This window comes from Hyperoodon ampullatus (genome assembly GCF_949752795.1).
Source record: "Hyperoodon ampullatus genome assembly, chromosome: 8".
Taxonomy (NCBI): Eukaryota; Metazoa; Chordata; class Mammalia; order Artiodactyla; family Ziphiidae; genus Hyperoodon; species Hyperoodon ampullatus.
Genome location: NC_136921.1, coordinates 24,626,215 through 24,645,174, shown reverse-complemented (window position 1 = coordinate 24,645,174; position 18,960 = coordinate 24,626,215). Strand labels below are relative to the sequence as shown.

Here is an 18,960-nt window from a genome sequence, read left to right as displayed (position 1 = left end):
TCACGTCTGATAAATGTTTACTGCAGTATTATCACAAGGTTAATTTTAGAAGAGTATTCCAGTAGGTAACAGCCAACCTGGGAATTCTAAATCTCTGACAGGGTATGATCTGAAGTAAGTCTTTTGAAACACTCAGTGCTTGTGTCTTAGATACTTCAGGAGGAAAATGGAAAAACAAGAGATCAGAGAACAAAAACTGGATGCAAAACCCCATCTCATCTGCTCAATATCAAGTTACTTCTTCATTGCCGCCTCCCATGAGGGAAAAAAAAAAAAAGAAAGAAAGAAAGAGAAAGTTCTTACTGTTTCTGGCAGGATTATGGTCTCCCTAACTCCCCAACGGCCTTTCCCACTGAAATGAAGTAAAAAGGCAATTGAGGGACAAGACCAAAGTTGACTGCATCCGTTATAATTTAGGAACACAACCAATTAGGATACCTCTTAGACACAGTACATATTTCAGTCACTTTTGCAAAAGATAAAAGCAATAGAGGAGTCCAAGATGCCCATCAGTAACACCACTGGGTTATGACAGCAAACAATCTATTTTAGGTACTGCCGACTTACTTCTACTGCTTCAATCTTCCAATCTTTCTAGGCTGAAACCCTTAGGACTCCAGTTCTTCTAACCAGTCAACCCCCATCTTTCACTCCCTAGCTTTCAGATATCTGAAAAAGTACACTTCTTTCTATTGACTATCAATATTTATCATTTATCTTCTACCAGAAACCACTTTAATCTTATGGCCACATTCTTCATCACTCAAGCAGGAGGTAACTTCTTTAATTAACTTATAAATTCAGATATTTATTTATGCTTTCTGAAAGAAGAAAAAAGGAAGGGAAAGATCCTATTTTTCATTTGCCTATTCCTCTCTCCAGTAGATCTGCTAACTCAAGTGGGTTCTGTGGCTTATCCCTCACTTCTGGATTCGCCATTCGTGTTCTCTCTTCTTGAGCTAGCTCTCTTCTCTGTTCTCTATACTCCATACCTCTACTCTTTCCTTTCAACGAGCAACATTCAATGGAATTTTAAATTGATGAACATGAAAAAGACACTAAGGGTCTTTTAAAAATGTAAACTTGGGCTTCCCTGGTGGCGCAGTGGTTGAGAGTCCGCCTGCTGATGCAGGGGACATGTGTTCGTGCCCCGGTCTGGGAAGATCCCACATGTTGCAGAGCGGCTAGGCCCGTGAGCCATGGCCGCTGGGCCTGCACGTCCGGAGCCTGTGCTCCGCAACGGGAGAGGCCACAACAGTGAGAGGCCCGCGTACCGCAAAAAAAAAAGAAAAAAAAAAGTAAACTTTATTATCATATACAAGGTAGAACGGGAAACCTAAGGATAAGTTTTAACTTATTCTACTCAGATTTCTTTTGGCATCGTAATGCTACATGTCTCCTTACCATTGCCAGAAGTACACTTATATGAACATTATTTACTTTACGCATCTCATGCTATGAATCAATATCACTCAAAAAACTTTCCAGAGTATGTAACTTTATTTGGAAATTCCACTGTATTACAGCCATTAAGAAAACACCTTATATTCAGAATAAATTTAAAATAATATTCAGTGAGTCTGTTGACAGCATTTGTATATGAGAATACCCCTGACTTCAGTATTTACCATCAACAGCAGTAGTCTAATTTCATGAGTCTATTATATCACTGAAATTTCAAGGTTAGACCTTTCTTATCAGAGATATCATTGTCTCTCTTACAAAACAGCTCCGTGCTTTGAGAAGATGGTTGACTGAATTCGTTTCTTTTAAATTATACAAGTAAAAGATCTTTTATAAAAGATCCAAATAATTCAGAACTATTTAGAATAAATGATAAAACACCCTATTTACTTTCACAAAAGCCAAAGTGAACACTACCAATAGTCTGGTCTTTCCTTCCTTCTTTCCTTCCTTATTCTTTGCTTTCACTCACACACACACACACACACACACACACACACACACACTTAAAACATAAATGGCACTCTCTTGCACATCCAGTTGTATGAAAGCGATTGTTTAGTTAACTATAATTTCTCTGATTTGCTTAAAAAATAACAGATCTTTAAATCTGTTACCAGTTATTGTACTCAAACTGTAGGACCAACTAAAACTACTCAAATTCATCAAAAGATAGCCTTATTGTTAGCACAATATATGTAAAAATAATTCATTTTAAATTATGTTTTCTTGGGGAGTAGGGGTGTTTCTTTTTGTTACCAAAAAACTGAATCCAAAAACTGTAATTAGGTCATTAATTTGTCATAGTTCAGACAGATGGCAGTGTGTAATTCATATTTTGAGTAAAAAACAGCAGACTTACAGAAAAATATCTCATATTTCTTTCTCTAGTTCTCAATTATGTTCAAACAAAATCTATTACCACTTTCAAATATTTTGCAACATTCAGCAATATATCAGAATTTGTTTTATATTTCAAAATACTATATTAGAATCAGTATTTTTAAAGTACTTTCAATTTTAAAACAGTCTAAAAATGATTAAGTACTACTTACTTATTTTCAATACCTAAAAATTCTTAAACAGCCCAATTTCCAAGCTCTAAGTGATATATGAATAATCTAAGCAATCATTTCTAGTAAAAATAAATGAACCTACTTCAATCAGGAGTTAAACGTAAATCCTCAGCTCGAAAAGGATACAAATGCTACTTTTCCATCAAGAAGGTAACAAATGTAATGAAAATAATACAATCTACCTCAGACTATATGGATAATAAAGATACTGACATAAGTCTGATTAAAAGGCTTGAAAGACATGTCTTACAAAAGAAATATATTTCCATATGTAAATACTACTTGCTAAAATGTTTCTTTTGAACAACAAAAACAAAACAACAAGGCTCTTCATGAAAATGACATAACAGGAAATGTTTTATATAGTTGCAGAAGGAATAATTCCTCTTTAGACCTCAGCCAGAAATTCTTAGTTAATTCAACAGAAACAGAGCAATGCAGCTTCCTAGCACTTCAAAATATGGCCAAGCCCTGCAATACTGATGTCTTAGTAAGTAGTAGGTAAAGTTGACACCCTCAGGTGTAAGGAGAGCTACAGCTTCCATGATAATAAGAGAGCAATGACAAAAATGTCAAAGGTGTAGACACCAGAATGTTAATTTATTAGAACGTGACTTTACACTGATTAATTATATGCTCCTCAAAATATCTGGAGAGCATAAGAAAAGTTAATTGAAGCATTCCATTTTGTACATGCAGTTTTAAATAAGTGATAGAAAAACTGATTTTAAAATTATACGTGGCGTGAAATCTGTAAACACTAAATGTGCCATATAAAGATATTAGTAATGAAGACGATGATGATGACTATAACATATTCACTGAAACGTTTACACTAACTTGAATTCCACTGACTATGTTAGTATGGAATCAGAAAACTAAAGAGACGTTTAGAATCTTGAAGATTATCTGTTTGGGGCTGATCTGAAGATTACAAAACCCTTTTGAGACTGAGACATGGTTGAAATAAATACATACCCTAACAAAGAAAATCACAAGTAAAATGGGATTTCAGAATTATTTCAACATCTAAGAAATCAACTTTCCAAATTTCCTCAAATAGATCCGAAACACATTATTTAAATACATATATGCAATATGTGAATCACAAGCAGTTCCTTAATTCAATAAATAATTACTGGGCTCCTACAATGACCCAGTATGATACTGTATACTGGGAATGAAGAAATATTCTGTAACATCTTACGGAAAAACCCGAACTTTTTGGCCAACCCAATAGATAAGGCATAGCCATTTTCTTCAAAGATTCACATCTGGAAAATCTCTAATTAATGTCTTTATAATCAACATGTGGCTCCAAAATAAAGCTGTGTGCTTTGAAAAAATATTCTTAAATTCACACTCAGTAATTAAGATAGCCTTCCCTATTAACTAACCTAAAATACTATACTTTTCTATAAAATCTCATTTGCTGTGGCCGAACTACTTCAGAGATTTCATGAAACTAGTGTGATGTTTATTCCTCCTGACCTATTAATTAGAAGCTCTCCTAGATACCCAGCTAACGTAAGGTGCCTTTCTCAGGTGGCAGTGTTATTTTCCATCTTCATCTAAAATAGATACTAAGACCTCTTAAACTGCTGGCCACATCACCCATCAACATTTCTGTGAATGGAAGTTTGAATTTATGGTAATAGTAGTTGGGGTATCCTTTATAGGTATTATAAGATAGCTTTCATAGAGTTAGGCTATAAAATCAACATTTAACAAATCTAAGCAGAAATGTAAAATTACATTAAAGAAAATGAATGGATCCTAGGCTGACAAGAATTGGTTATAACCTGATTACATGTATAAGTTAAAAACTGAATCTGCGGGATTTAGCCAAGGAAGCCAAGAAAAAAAAATGACTCTCAGAAGTATTTTGGCTGAGGCTATATCTAGGGAATCTAAATCCATGTCCATTCAGGGAAGAAGGAATTGGACAAAAGACTTCAACTATACTGATGCAAATGGCACTGCTATTTCTATTGTGATGCTGAACATATTAGGGTCTCTTAGTCTGGTGCCATTAAACATTTGAATTATGTAACTAACTCCCTTTGTTTGGATTCCTTGCTAACCAAATGACCTTTGCTGCTTTACCCATATAGGTCAGTACACACACACAAAAAAGATCTGGTCAAGCCAACTGAGGTGATCCAGATCCTATATTAGTTGGTTCAGGTTTTGTTTGTTTTATTTTTAATGAAAGTACAGACATAAATTGGTATTGCAATTTTAAACATCAATTTTGTAAACTTGTTTAATGCGAGTCAACCTTGAGATACGGGACCACTCTATGCGTGCTGCCAAACAAGTTTCGGAACTTACAAGGCTGAGAACAAAATCCTACATTATAAAAAATTTCTTGGGGAAATGTTCTCCTGTGGGAACCTATTTTAGAAGCTGGCTGTATTTTTGTCTCTGTTTCATTGTGTGTCTTCAAATTTATACACTTTTGAAGAATTCTCAGAGGTAAAAGGTGAGAAGCAGTTCATTTCTCTACAATGGATATAAACTATGGTGAGCACAACACACTTATTTGCTTCTAAATGCAATGGGATTATTAATATCTCAAATAAAATATGAATTCTCTTGGACCTTGCAAGATAACATACACTCCAAAAAAATCACTAACACATTTTTTGTGCCCCAGCATCAGCAGTGCATCACACAAAGAAAATGCTTAATAAATGTTTGCTGGATCAGTGATTAAAAGATAAAAAGATCTCCACAGCAAGTCCTGAATCTCCACATACAGGAAATCTCAGATGAAGTTATTTTCATCATTAACATTCATTTGAAATTTCATGGTGTCTTGGGTAATCAGGGCTTAATTTCTAAGATGGAGTTCTATAACATATGTTTTAAGGAAATAGATTAAGATGTTTTCTATACCACACTTTTCCCCTTATATTATTTTACCCAAGGGGCACAATATTATAAACTTTAAAAAAGATTATGTACCAAATAATTTATATTATTATTTATATATTATTATATATAATGATATATATCATGTTGTATATTTATCTCAAAGTTTTATATTTATCTCAAGGTTTTCAAAAAGGTTCTGCATAAAATCATTAAATTCTTTGGCTATTAATGTAGCAGAACTGGCTAGGACTTAGTTAACAAATGATTCCTCATATGTTTTAAGCTATGTATTTATAGATGAGAAATACGTTACAGAATAAAGACAAATCATTACAGTAGAGGCCTTGGAGTGTATGGCATATGATTTTTTTTAATATGTAACCATCAAAGTTATGATATTAAATAGACCGCAAAATTTTAAGGAGAGGGCTAGCATGTTTTGTTTAAAAATCAGTGAGTCAATCATATCAACTAATCCAACTTCTGAGACTAGCATAAAAGGACTCCATTAAGCAAAAAAGAGTTCATTAAAACCTGTGATCGTACATTTCCATATAGAATTTTGATTCAATGGGGGCAGTTGGGGAAATATGGTCACTGACCAAATGCTGAGAATTACTTAGGGAAGAATTTTTTAAAGAAATACTAAGCTATTGTTAAAGTAAGACAGGAGGGAAAGTAACAAAACCACAAGCTACATATTAGATTTCACTAATTAGGAAAATTCACACTTAGTCTAAACTATCCTCCTGCCTGATTGCTATCCTCTCCCAAATTCCACAGGTGCTTCAAACTTTCTGTATACAGAATTAAACTAAACTAAATCTTTTCCTGGAAACCTGCTCCAGTATTTCCTATCTTCCCTGATGGAACCTATTGCCATCTATCCAATAATCTAGAAATCATCATGAATTTTCTTCTATCCTTAAACCCTACTATCCAAGTCCTGTCCACTTCAAGCTATTATTTCCCAAATCCTTCTCTTCCTTATTATCTTCACTACCACTAACTCTCATGACTTTTCACTCTGTCATTGCAACAGCCTGTTAAAGAACCCCCTGCCCCTAGAGTGTTCCCCAGCCACAAACATTTTACTCCTGTTGTAGCTGGTATGATCCATGTCAATAAAAAGACTGAAGTAATCTTCTTTGTTAAAACCCTGTGCTCCCTTGAAAATGAAATCCAAGTTTCCTCTTATAAAAGATATTCCATTATCTTGCCCTGGTTAATTCTCCAGAGTCATCTCTGGCTTCAAATTCTAAGACTCCAACTTTGCACTCCAGAAATACCAATCTGTTTGTATTTCCCAGAACATATCATATTATTTCTCAGCTCCCACTGTGGGTTTGTTTGGTGAACAAGCCTTCTGCTTCTCTCCTAAATCCTATTCATTTAATAAGTCTCAGCTTAAGCAGCATCTCCCTCCAGGAAGTCTTCTCAAGCTAGTACCACCCCTCACTCCCCATAATAATAAGAACACTGAAGTTATCATAGCATAATGTCCTGTTCAGATGTCTCTTTCGAACCAGAGCATGAGCTACAGGAGGACAAAAATAGTGTACTCTTCACCTTTGGATTCACCTTAGTGTGCCTGACACATAAAAGACAGCCTACAAATATTTGTTGCATTCATCAACTAGAACAATATAGTAACATGTCAGATGCTTGTAAGTGATAATTTTAAGTTTACTTCAAATTTAAAACACCTAAACTATTACCCCCAAAATGCACAATTAGCAACAATCAGGCCTACAACTAGATTAGGTATCATCAAATGAGAATTGATGGTACGACCAGAAGCAACAAATACGGTGAAATTTTAGATACAGATTTTCAATGAAAGAATTTGATTCTAGATATGCCTAGGTTACTCTACTAAGAGGACTTTTTCCATTCTTAAAGACTGTTGTCTTTAGAGCACCAATGATAAGCAATGATTTTCTTTACATGTAACCAAAAATATAAAACTTAGCTCAGGAACACTGAAACCCAATAAAAAGAATCTCTGGCACATAGACAAACTCTACTTCTTTCTTAACCAAAATCTTCACAGATGCTTTAAATAATAGAGGGGTTTTTCTTTCATTTTTACCCTAAATTATTAGAAATGCCTATCTCCATTCCATGGACCTATGTAGTAAAATGGAAAGAGCAAAAGATCTGAATTTCAAACAGATATTGATTTAAAAAAAAATAAAAAAACTTTCTTATGAATCATGGTTTGGTGCAAAAGAAACTTGCCTACTCTGAGTGATAGCAGCAGTCATTATTTATTGGATCTTAGCATGTGTCAGGAACTGTGCTAAGTATTTTGCATAATATTGCCTCATTTAAACCTCACAACAGGGACTTCCCTCGTGGTCCAGTGGTTAAGACTCTGCACTTCCATTGCAGGGGGCACGGGTTCCATCCCTGGCCTGGGAACTAACATCCCATGTGTCACGCAGTGCAGTGAAAAAGAAGAAAAATAAAGATAAAAAAATAAACCTCACAACAGCCCACTGACTTAGGTATTGCTTATCCCAATTCTACAGATAAGAAAACTGGAGCTCAGAGATGTGAAGTAACATGACTAAGATCATACAGCAAGCTAGTGGCAAAGCAAGAATTCTAACACAGGCCTGCATAACTCCAAAGCCCATATTTTTAACCACCTGCAATCTACTACTTCTGAGCCTCAGTTTTCTGTATTATAAACAGAGTAACTTCACAGAGCTGTTGTGGAGACTAAGTGAAATAATATGGATCACTTAGTATAGTGCTGGGCATCCTATATATATTCAATAAATTATGCCCCCTTTCTTTCTCTCACTCCAGTTGTGATTACACATTTATAATACGGGAAAATAGTTCCTAAATACTCTTTACCTATTTCAGCAGAGATATCCTGATCCTGAGTCATGATTAATTCACAAAAGGAAAATACTAACTGGTCAATAAATATATATTATATAAACAGATATAAAGGAAAAAAGCAAAGAGAAACAACATAGTCTACCTCATTTTAGGACTGTGACCCTGCTATTGATCTTTCAGAACATCATAAAATCAAAATGTATCGATATTCAAAGTTAGGAGAGAAGAGGATGGGACCCAGGGATCTCAATTCCTTATGGCTCGAAGGAAGACTCCCAAAAGAACCTAACCAATCACATTACATTGTTTTTAATGTATTTCCAGTGGGGAAGACAAATTTGGACAAAGATAGAGGCAATATAAACAACACTTCTACAGTAAGCTCTTTTGTTTCTCCAAGGCATACATTTATTCTTACTTCAAAGCAGACTTAAAAGATAGGGGGTGGGGGGTGGGAGTGGAATGAGCAGCAAAGAAAAAAATACAGAAATTTTGCTGTTAATTCCCTGCTCATACGTATTTCCTTTAGTTCCTATTTTTTTTTCCTTTTGTTCATGACACATGGCCCTGACACTTACCTCTGATAGGTGTAAAGAAATCAAGTCAAACTTATTTTTTTAATTTCCTGACAAGTAAAAACTAAATGTAAGGTATGTTGGGTATATATACAAAACTAAGTACTACAACTGAAAACAGAGCAAGCTTTTACATCAAGTCCATCTGGTGTTATATTAGGGTGTGTCCTATGGAAATCCAGCCAAGGGTGACTGCCAAACTAAGCTACAGAAGACAACTCAGAAAGCTGGTGAGTCCCAAAACATAAGCTGTATTTTTTAAAGTGCATTAGAGCATCTGCTTAACAAGATTATCTGTTATCATTCCACCCTTATAATAACCCTATTCTACTTCTGTAATACTGTTTTTGTCACTAAAACATGGGTCAGTACTGGACATGGTGGGCACCCTGAGATAATCACATTTTCAAGAGTTATCAATAAAGTGATCTAACTAACCCACAAGGTAATAATCAGTTTTACATCCCAATCCTGACAACTTTATCCTTCTGCTAAGGGACCTAAGAGGCCAACTGGTTTCTTCAAGCCTCCATTTCCTCACAAGAAAAATAGAAATCATACTATACTTATGCTTCACTAGGTTCTAAAAATGGAAACTAGCTAAGAAAAAAAATGAATGTGAAGCACTCTAAAAAGAATAAACTAGATTCCCTGACCTGATTATTGGTCAGAGTCTTGTAAAACTAGAATTACTACTTCTTCCAATTCCATACATGCCACCTGGCCATCAAACTGACTGATAAATGGTATTGACTGCAAAGTTGATCCATGTAAAGGTTTTAAAGTAATAGAAACAAAATTTATGTCACAATGTATTTTCACACCATTAGCTCTCTCCAAAGAAAATTTACTTATTAGCATTATAAAAGTAAATGATAATGAGAAAAATAAGATTAATGACAATTTTTTGAACCTTAAAAATCTTTCAAAATACTCAGCAGCAGGTATAGCACCGTTTGAAACCAATACTGAAGCAACTATACAAGAAATGGAAATGAGCTAACCCAGAAACATAAGGAATCACAAAGTAAGTCTCATCTGATGGGCCGAAATACAATATGGATTATTTTTGTATTGTTCTGTCTGAGTTGTCTGTCTCAGATTCTTAACATCCAGATTCTATTTTTAAAATCACTTAACACTGTGTATTTCCAGTAGCCATCAAGGCATATACTGTCATCCCTGACACCGAAGATTGTCAGCAGACTCAATATGTACACTAATGATCTTGGGCAACAATGCCCATCTTCTTATCAAAGAGATCCTTATTCTAGAAGAAAAAGTCTAAGTTTCTCTAAGGAAATCCACACAAAAATATAGGATGTAGTCATTACAAAATGTTAAGTTCACTAATACCTCTTACTTCTTTTTATCTTACATGCTGAATTTTAAAACCAAAGACTGTCAGGCACTGTAACATTTTTAGTTCTCTCCCAAGTCACCGATGCTCTCTTCTAGCACTGTCAAATAATGATAGCTGCTGTCATTATTTTTTATACAATAGCTGGCAGCAAGTTATACAGATACCCTTCATCTTAGAATAGTCATCGAATAACCTAAACAAATGACTATGACCTTAGAATAAAACTGACCACTTTCCTAAAGCCAAAATAAGTGGGCTATCACATGGTAGTGTTACTTTACTGCTAGAACGTCAGTTATTTCATAAAATCAAAGGCTTTATTCCTTTTATTTTTTTTTCTAAACTGTTTTAAAATAACTTTTTACCTCTTACACATATATTCTTGTCCTCCTTGCTGCTATGGAACCTATCTTATTCTATCATAGAGGTTTTCACATTTACTTTCAGCTCTAATACTTTCAACCAAAACTGCAATTCTGTTTTTGGAAGTCACAGCCCTTTAGGAATAGTATTTGAAGATATTAAAAAATGTAGAAAATAAATAAGTTCTTCTCATATAATAAAGTCAGCAATGCATATAAAGGGATTCAGGAAAACCTGTAATCTCAGACACAAGTGATCTGACAAGTCACACATGCACAAAAAATTATTACAAGTCACAGAAAAACATCTGAGTGACCGATTGTAGGTCTCTTATTCTAATTAACAGACAAGAGTCCCTCTCTAGCACTATTTGCTTTGGCAATCTAAAATGCTGATATTCTCCTAGATCTAACAGAGAGGAAAAATGGGTATCTTCTCCATCTAACACCTAAGTGGGTAACCTAGATACTGTAAATAGAGGCTACGTAAAGGATGCAACAGACAGCTCTGAAGTGCGAGCCAAAATATTTAACCTGCAACTCCTTGGAAAAGAACATGAAAACACACGCAGCTTAGCTAAAAGCTATACTAACATGGAATTGCCACAGGCTAGTAAGTTAAAAAAAAAAGAAACAAGAACAAAACCTCTTTACCAAACATAATTTTACTGCTGTTGGGTGAGAAAAACTCAAATATCAAAAGCACAGTTCTTATTTGTCCAAACTGATCATGCCCATACTCTGCAATGTTTATTTAAAATAAATGAGTGAACTGCCTTTTAGAAAGGACTACTTGCAAAACCAAAATCAAATTCACAAATAAAGGAGCTAATTAACCAATTAACAAGTATTTTCCAGCTGATATTCTAGCATTGGCTGGGGGATGACAGTCAAAGTCTGATTACCCAATATTACGTACCCCTTATATTCAGTGTTTCTAAAGACAATAGCTAAATATTAAGCTAACAGAAATTGCATATCAATCTATCTTTACTCTTTAGGAAATTAAATGAAAATTATCTGAAAAATAAAAAATCTATCCTGCCAAGGATCTAGTAACATTAAATGTTAAACTGTAAAAATTGTACTCCCTACATTGCAATAGTAGTATAACTTTTATCAAATCAATAGCCAACTAGCAGAAAAAATAAATTAATGCTACAAGATCCATTACAAGAGATTAGCACTATAATTTAATATACATTCCATCACTATTAATTTTCTTCCTACATGATAAAGGAATTTCAATGACTGCTTCTAGAATGAAATCTTCCTAGGAAGTGCTTCCCAATAATAAAAATAAAGAAAACTTTTAAATAAGTAAAGTAAGTTCACATAGTTCAGTCAAAATTTCAAGTCAGTAACTAGAACCACTTAAAGTTAATGAATTGCAAAATGTATTCAATAGTATTCTATATACTATTGCTTATAATTCAGAAGTCTTAACTACTTATAAAGCTAGTAGCTTCACAATAACATCAAGTTTTGAAACTGTAAGAGGGAAGTGGAAAGAAAATTTGTTCTCTCAGGATAATCAGAATTAACATATTAAGAATATGCTCATAATTCACTTGATGATTCAGTTTTCTTTAGTTATAAAATCTTCATTTAAAAAGGAAAGAAAATGCTTTTCCTTCACATGTCACCCAAATAGAAAGCTTTTAAATTAAATTATATTTACATGTAAATCAGATGGCCTTTCTGTATAAGAATATAACACATATCAAAAGTATAAACACACGATTTCAAATTAAGTTTAAGTAGGAGTAACAGAGCATTTGCACTTGATAACTTATGAAACATTATAATTAAGAGAAAATAAAATATTTTGTCTTCTGTCACCGACAGCATGTAAGTTGCTTTTCTATTACACAAAAACAATGTTTACTATATCAATGAATGACCCTTTATCAAAAAGAGTAGCTAAAACTGTCTATTCCTGCAAGTTCAAAACATTCTTCCAAATTTTCTCAATTCTCCTCTGGACAGTCTAAAACAAAATGCTTTCACTTTGTCAGAGAAATGGATGTAAATGAGTTCCACAAATTTTCAATTACATTTCACTTCCAATGCTTTGGACACGAAACTTTCACATGTTTAAAAAGAAAAAAAGCAACTAACTGCAATTCTACCACTGATGGATTAGCTTTGTGCCAAGGTAATAGAAAATAATTTCTTTTTCTTTTTTTTTACTTTGAAGAGTCCTTTGGAAATAACATGTTTCCATACTTTTTTACCCAGAAACAAAAACAAATCTAGTCATAAACCTGGCAAGACAAAAGAATAACCAGAAAAGCCTAACATTTCTTACCTGATACAGGTAAGCACCAGCTCCCAAATGCCACCTTGGGATAGTTCAGACTAGTAAGCAGGCTCATGTTTTACAATACCAAAATGAACAGGAATAAATCTGTGTTGTTCTTTCTTTAACAAAATCTATAGCAGCAGCTACACCACAATGTGAGAGGACCCTACAGACCTAACAAATTCAAGTCTATCACTAGAGAAATAGGAAAAAAAATCATAAAATGAAGACTTACTGCTTGTCATGTGACTTGGTGAGGCATGCTGTCCATTGGGTGTGCTTGAGGTGAGGTCAATTGCCATACTGGAGTGCTCCCTTTCAGGTGAAAGCTCATTGTCACCTGTTTTCACAAAATAAAATCGTTTGGTCTCTGTTCATTGTCATCTAAAATCTAATTACCAACTTTGTAATCATATATGCAGGGGTATGCATATATGATTATATGAAATAAATTTTTCCCTTAAAAAGAAACCATAAGGAAATGTTATTTAGAAATACATAATAAATGAACCAAATGACGAAAAGCAACAACCAGCCCACGATTAAAAAATTACAAACTTTCATTATCACATTCATCTAAACTGTAAAATAATGGAGACTGGAGTAGTTGATTTCTAAAGTATCTTCTAGTTGAAAAAACTGTTTTCTTTTAACATCTAATTTAATCCTTAAGCACACAGTATTTTTAATGAGCATTTCCAAAATGCTGGCTATCAGAGAGTTAGATGTTTGAAAGGACAGTTTGCTAAAAAAAAATGTCAACTTGAGTGAGCTAATTCTCTTTCACATTATGTGTCTGAAAAATTAGGTTACAGAGTACTAAGTATTTAGTACATGCCATATTAGTAGACATATATGTAACCCGACCTATTCTAGACTTAAAGTAAATGAAAAAAAAAGTAGTAAAGTGTTGATCTGCTAAGCTACTACTGATTTAAATAATATCCTTAATATAGCAGGTATATATCTAGAGTTCCTTCTTATTTCACTTCAGTGTTATTTTCTCAAACTCATTTACAAGGTGAAATTGTGAACAGATAGGAGGTAAGAGTTTACAGTTCTTGATAAAAACTTCCAATTCAGAAATTACAATACAGGTAACAAACATAATTTTATTACCAATAACAGATTAATGAAAATGAATACTTACATGTTATATAGCCATCAATAGCCTCTGTTTCCATAGTCAAAGTGCAATGCTGCAATACAAAAGATTATACCCTTAACACAATGATTCCTTTCAGTATCTGCCATTAAATGCTTAACTTATTTGAAGATCCAAGCAGTTAGCCCATGTTGCTGCTGCTGCAACCTGTGCCCAAGAAACATACTACAGTGTACTGTATGTGCTCATTTGCAAGTCACTGAACTCTTTCTGCAAATGATCTGATTCCTGCTGGAGATAGGATAGGAAAGATAAGTGTGCTATGAGATGGGCTGCAGCAAGAAATGAATGACTCTTTTAATCAGAATTTACTCGGTTTAGAGAAAAAAATAGGAAGGGGGTACACCTCCAAAGTGCCAGCTTTAACTGGGATTGAAGTATTTTACCATTCACTACTTCCGACAATCAAGCTGCAGTTTGAGGACTTCCCGAGTATACAGATAGCTCTATTCACAATTGTTGCAAGTTGGTTCATCATGTTCTAATAGGGAGGGGGGGAGGACAAACAAACAGAAGAAATACAAAACAAAACAAGAAAACTTCGTGCCCAAGTATGTCTCGAAGGTTTCTGCAGCAGTTACCCAACTGCCAGGCTTGTATTGACATTTTAGCCAACCCCAAGTTCTGTGTAAGCACCTGTTCAATGTAACCTTAATTTCCTGCCAGACCATGGTTGGATACCACGCCGAGCCTACTTAATACACTCCAATTTTGAAAAATTCATACACTTTTTGAAGAGGGGAAGGGGATCACTTTTTCAAAGTTTGGGGAATTATTTTCGTGCACCAATGACACAAAACAAGAACTTAATTCTCAGAAACAAAAGTAAATTGTATGAGATGACATCCCCTAGCTTTGATTTCACATAACGAAAAGATCGATAAGCTAACTGTATTCTTTGAAGAAAAAAGTTTAAAGAATTGACATGTCCTGAGAAGATTTTTACTTATTTTTTTTTTCCTTTGGCCCTGGTCCTTTTTGCCTTTAGTTTCAAAACTCTCACTGCACCAGCAGCTAAATTATTCACAATGAGCCATTTCTGTATTGATCGCCAAGTATATTTAGCCCTGGCTCCTGGAATTTCTCCATTACTTACTGGAAAACAGGCAGCTTCACTTCTTGTCTCCAAAACCACTTCCCTTCTCCCTCCCCTCCCCTTCTTCACCACCACCCTCCCTACCCCCCCCCAAAAAAAAACTTTTCTTTCTTCCTTTATGGAATAATCAGATCAAATTCCCAACTCAGTCACTACATAGCACTTAAATTTCAACCTGCTGTACTGTTATCAAATTCTTTCAAATTATGATTACATAAGGCTTTAAAGAAAGGCATCCGTAAAGTTTAAAGGGGTGCAATTTCTTCGGATATTTTACAAATGAGTTTATCTCTTTAAAAATGTACACATTTAACACACACATATTAAGAAAGAAACGTCAGGGAGAAGCGAAAGAAGTCTGCCCCATCAATGAAATGGTTATTAACCCTCAGAGAAGGAAAGAAAGAAAAGGAGAAAGAGAAACGAAATGTACATACAAAAGAAATTGTCCTTTGATTAAAAAAGATTCATCACCATTTCCAGCTCTGTCGGGAGATCTCAGCTTCTTCTAACCCCTCAAAGAGGAGGTGACAATGTCGGGCTGAAGATAAACGGAGAGAGAAAGAAAGAAGTTTTTTGTGTTTCCCCCTTCTCTTTCCCTCCCTTGCCCCTTCCAAGCCAAGCCCCCTGCAGAGTTCAAGGCAAGGAGGAAGGAAAAGCACTTTACAGGTGGGTCATTCCGAGCCCAAATCCAGCAAACAGATCGGCTGATAAACAAAACCAAGAAATGAGAGAGAAGGAACACCCCCCTTCTCCTTCTCCTCCTCCTTCTACCCCTCCCCCTCGTCCCTTTGGGATGGTCTAGTAGGAAAAGTCACTCAGGAATGGCACCACGTACTTTCAGGAAAGAGGAAAAAAAAAGAGAGAGAGAGAGGTCAGTCAGTGCTACAGCAATGCGATTAACAAGAAGAGAAAAAACTTGATCCACCGGTTCCTTAAGAATCGACCAAAAGCTAAGACAAGAAAACTGAAAGAAAAGGCGGGGTGGGGGGTTGGGGGGGTGGAGGGGTGTTGAGAGGGGAGGGACAGTCAGGGAGAACCCAGCAAAGAACCTAGGCCAACTTCACAGGACTGCTTTTCGCCCTTAGCAAAAAAATGATAATAATAATAAATTAAATCTTAATTCCATCTCTTTTGCCCATACCAGAACCTGTCAAAGTGATTTAACGGCTGCCTTTTTACATGTCACACCAGGTTGTTGTTGTTTAATTCCAACAGGATCTGGATATTACCTTCTATCTGGACAGCTGTAATTTATTCCAGGCTACCCAACCTTTCTTGGAATTCAAGTTAAAACAAAGCAAAACAAGTCCAAATCCATGACAGCTATAGAGATGAGAACTGATTAATCGATTAACATCCCAGAAACAGACTACAAGGAGGGGACGATAAATTAAGGCAGAAGACATCATCTTCAACCCGATTCCCTGAGCGTCCTTTACAGAAATCATTACCCTAATCATAACCACAATCCATCCCTCCCAGAGAAAAATATCTATAGTATTATTATTATTACTGGTTAATAGCAACAAGTCATTTGATCACATAACAGTGCAAAACGAGATACTATATAATTACACTTAACTTTGAAAACACTCCCCCCCTTTGCAAATCAGATACACATATTTATATATAACCTATGAATCAGAAGACAAAACAAGAGCTGTTCTTCACCACGCAAAAGGCAAGCGGAGATTTACCTCAGCAGTGCATGCAGTAAAATAATCCCATCACCCTTTTGTTTGTGTTTACTGTTAGTGTGTCCTCTCTCTTTCTTTCTTTCCTGTGCCTAACGTGTGTTTGTGCACTGCAGTTGGTGATGGAAACTAAGGCAGTGGATCTGTAGCTAAGGGTAATCCTGTTTTTACTTCCTCCATCTTCAGCGAGGAGCAGGGTTAGCCCGGGACAGCTGGTCAAACCCCGAGAAACCGATCCGCCGGAGCCCGAGCACATCTCCCCCGCCGGCCGAGCTCGCGCAGACGCCCGCGGGCGGAGGGCGGGCTGGCGGCGGACGGCGGGCGGCGGGGCCCGGGGCGCGGGCGGGAGGACGTGCGCGCGCGCGCGCGCGTGTGTGCGGGCCCTGGGCTCCTGTGCGTGTGTGCGTGTGTGTGTGTGTGTGTGTGTGTGTGTATGTGTGTGCGCGCGGGCTGGCGAGGGCGCGTGTGCGCGTGTCTGCGCGCTGCGCCGCTCGGCGCGCTCGGCAATCGATTACAGGACAAGTGCTGCCCCGGCGGCTCCGCGACGCGCGCCCTCCCTTGCGCCCACCCGCGCCGCCCCTGACCCGGTGCCCCCAGACGGCGGACCCCGCCCCCAAAGGGGGGGGGACCAGGTAACCCGCTTCCGAGAGTGCTCTGGCAGCCCCCATCCACTCCCCGCGAATCGTAGTAAATCTCACGTTTTCTGCCGGCTCGGAAGGAAGAATTGCAACGGCGAGGGGAGGTTCATTTCGGCCTTGAGAAGTTTTCTTTCAAACTGGGATTTGTGGTGAGGCCGGACGAAGGGAGCGGGACCGCGATCCAGGCGCGCGACGCGGAGCTTGGGATCGGCGTCCTGGCCGGAGTCTGGGTGTGCGCGTGGACCCACCCACTCAGCTTCGCAATAAACTGTGCTATGCGATTTCAGAAAACGGCCCCGATAGACCAGGACACGAATCAGCAGAGAGGGGTCCTAGGGAATGGATTGAGAAGGAAAGTCAGGTCTGAAATGAAGCTCAACTATTACTATTTTGAAAGTGCTTTACAGTGCAAGTTTAAAATTAGAGTGTCTACTTGTTTTATCTCCACCGGGCACGTGGCACATCCACCAAAGTCAAAGGAACGGGGGAGGGTCCAAAAAGTTATTAGGAGTAAAGTGTTGTCCATCAATATCATCAGTTAGTTATAGCACAGCTTTTGTATTTGGGAAGAACTTATGTGGATCGTCATGAGAAAAACAAATGCACGTTCTTTCTACAAACAGTCGCATTTAGCAGCTTTCTTGACCACATTTGCAAAAAGAGGGAATAGAGACTTCTATAATTAAAAGGAAAAGGAAAATGAAAGGAGCTGAAAATACTGCACTGTGTAGTCTGGGTGGCTTAAGTTTGAAAACACATGAAATTATCAGGACTGCCAAACAGCATTTCTGAGAAACCATATCACAGATTGTGAAGAAAATCAATGCTGAAAGAGTAGGAGCAGGCACTGTACGCCTTTCAAGAATCCCAGAAATAGTTGCTGAGGTTTTTTTCTGCTGAGGAAAGAGAAATGATACGTTGACAATAAAATCATCACCTATATCTTAAGCATCACTCTGTATATCTGGGAAATTTTGGATAATATCTTTAGATTTGGGGACTGGGAAGGAATTTATTCACACTAATAGACACTAAATCATGAACATCATATGACTTGTATAATCCTGTATTTAAATTTTTTAATGAATTACTTTTTAAAGTTTTACTTTCTATGTTGGATTTATTAAACAACAGTTGTACCAATAGGCTTGTTTTTTAAATTATGGAAAATGATAGTTGGTGCCGTGCTGCAAACAAGATTAACCAACTTTCATTGGAGAGCAAATCATTTGGGCTCAGGCTAGCAACAACTTTATGACGATTTTAAGAACACCTGTGAGTTATACGTTAGTAAAGCAGGTGTTGTTTTTAACCTGTCAATTATCCTAATAAAAGTAATTTTCCTAAAGTCATATTTGGGAAAGACCAAACATAGAACTCCACAGATCATTCTAATCATCCAAATAGATAGCAAAGATTTTAATCTTACATTACCATAGAAAATTGGAATGTTCATAATATATAATTTCCCAATATACAAAGG

General features: G+C 36.4%; 1 protein-coding gene across 3 annotated transcripts in view; it reads right to left on the bottom strand.

Moving 5' to 3' along the window:
• The window catches only part of IKZF2 (IKAROS family zinc finger 2), a gene marked incomplete at both ends in the record, with an annotated part of 169,046 nt that extends 151,420 nt beyond the window's left edge, over positions 1-17,626 (bottom strand). For 2 of the 3 annotated variants that reach the window (XM_079710110.1, XM_079710111.1), the window contains 2 exons: positions 13,117-13,221; positions 14,032-14,065. In XM_079710110.1, the coding sequence (XP_079566236.1) occupies positions 13,117-13,221; positions 14,032-14,065 (139 nt within the window). Of the gene's footprint in view, positions 1-13,116; positions 13,222-14,031; positions 14,081-17,537 lie in introns of those variants that run through there. The other variant, XM_079710112.1, reaches the window with a different exon arrangement.
• Positions 17,627-18,960: the final 1,334 nt, after the last annotated feature.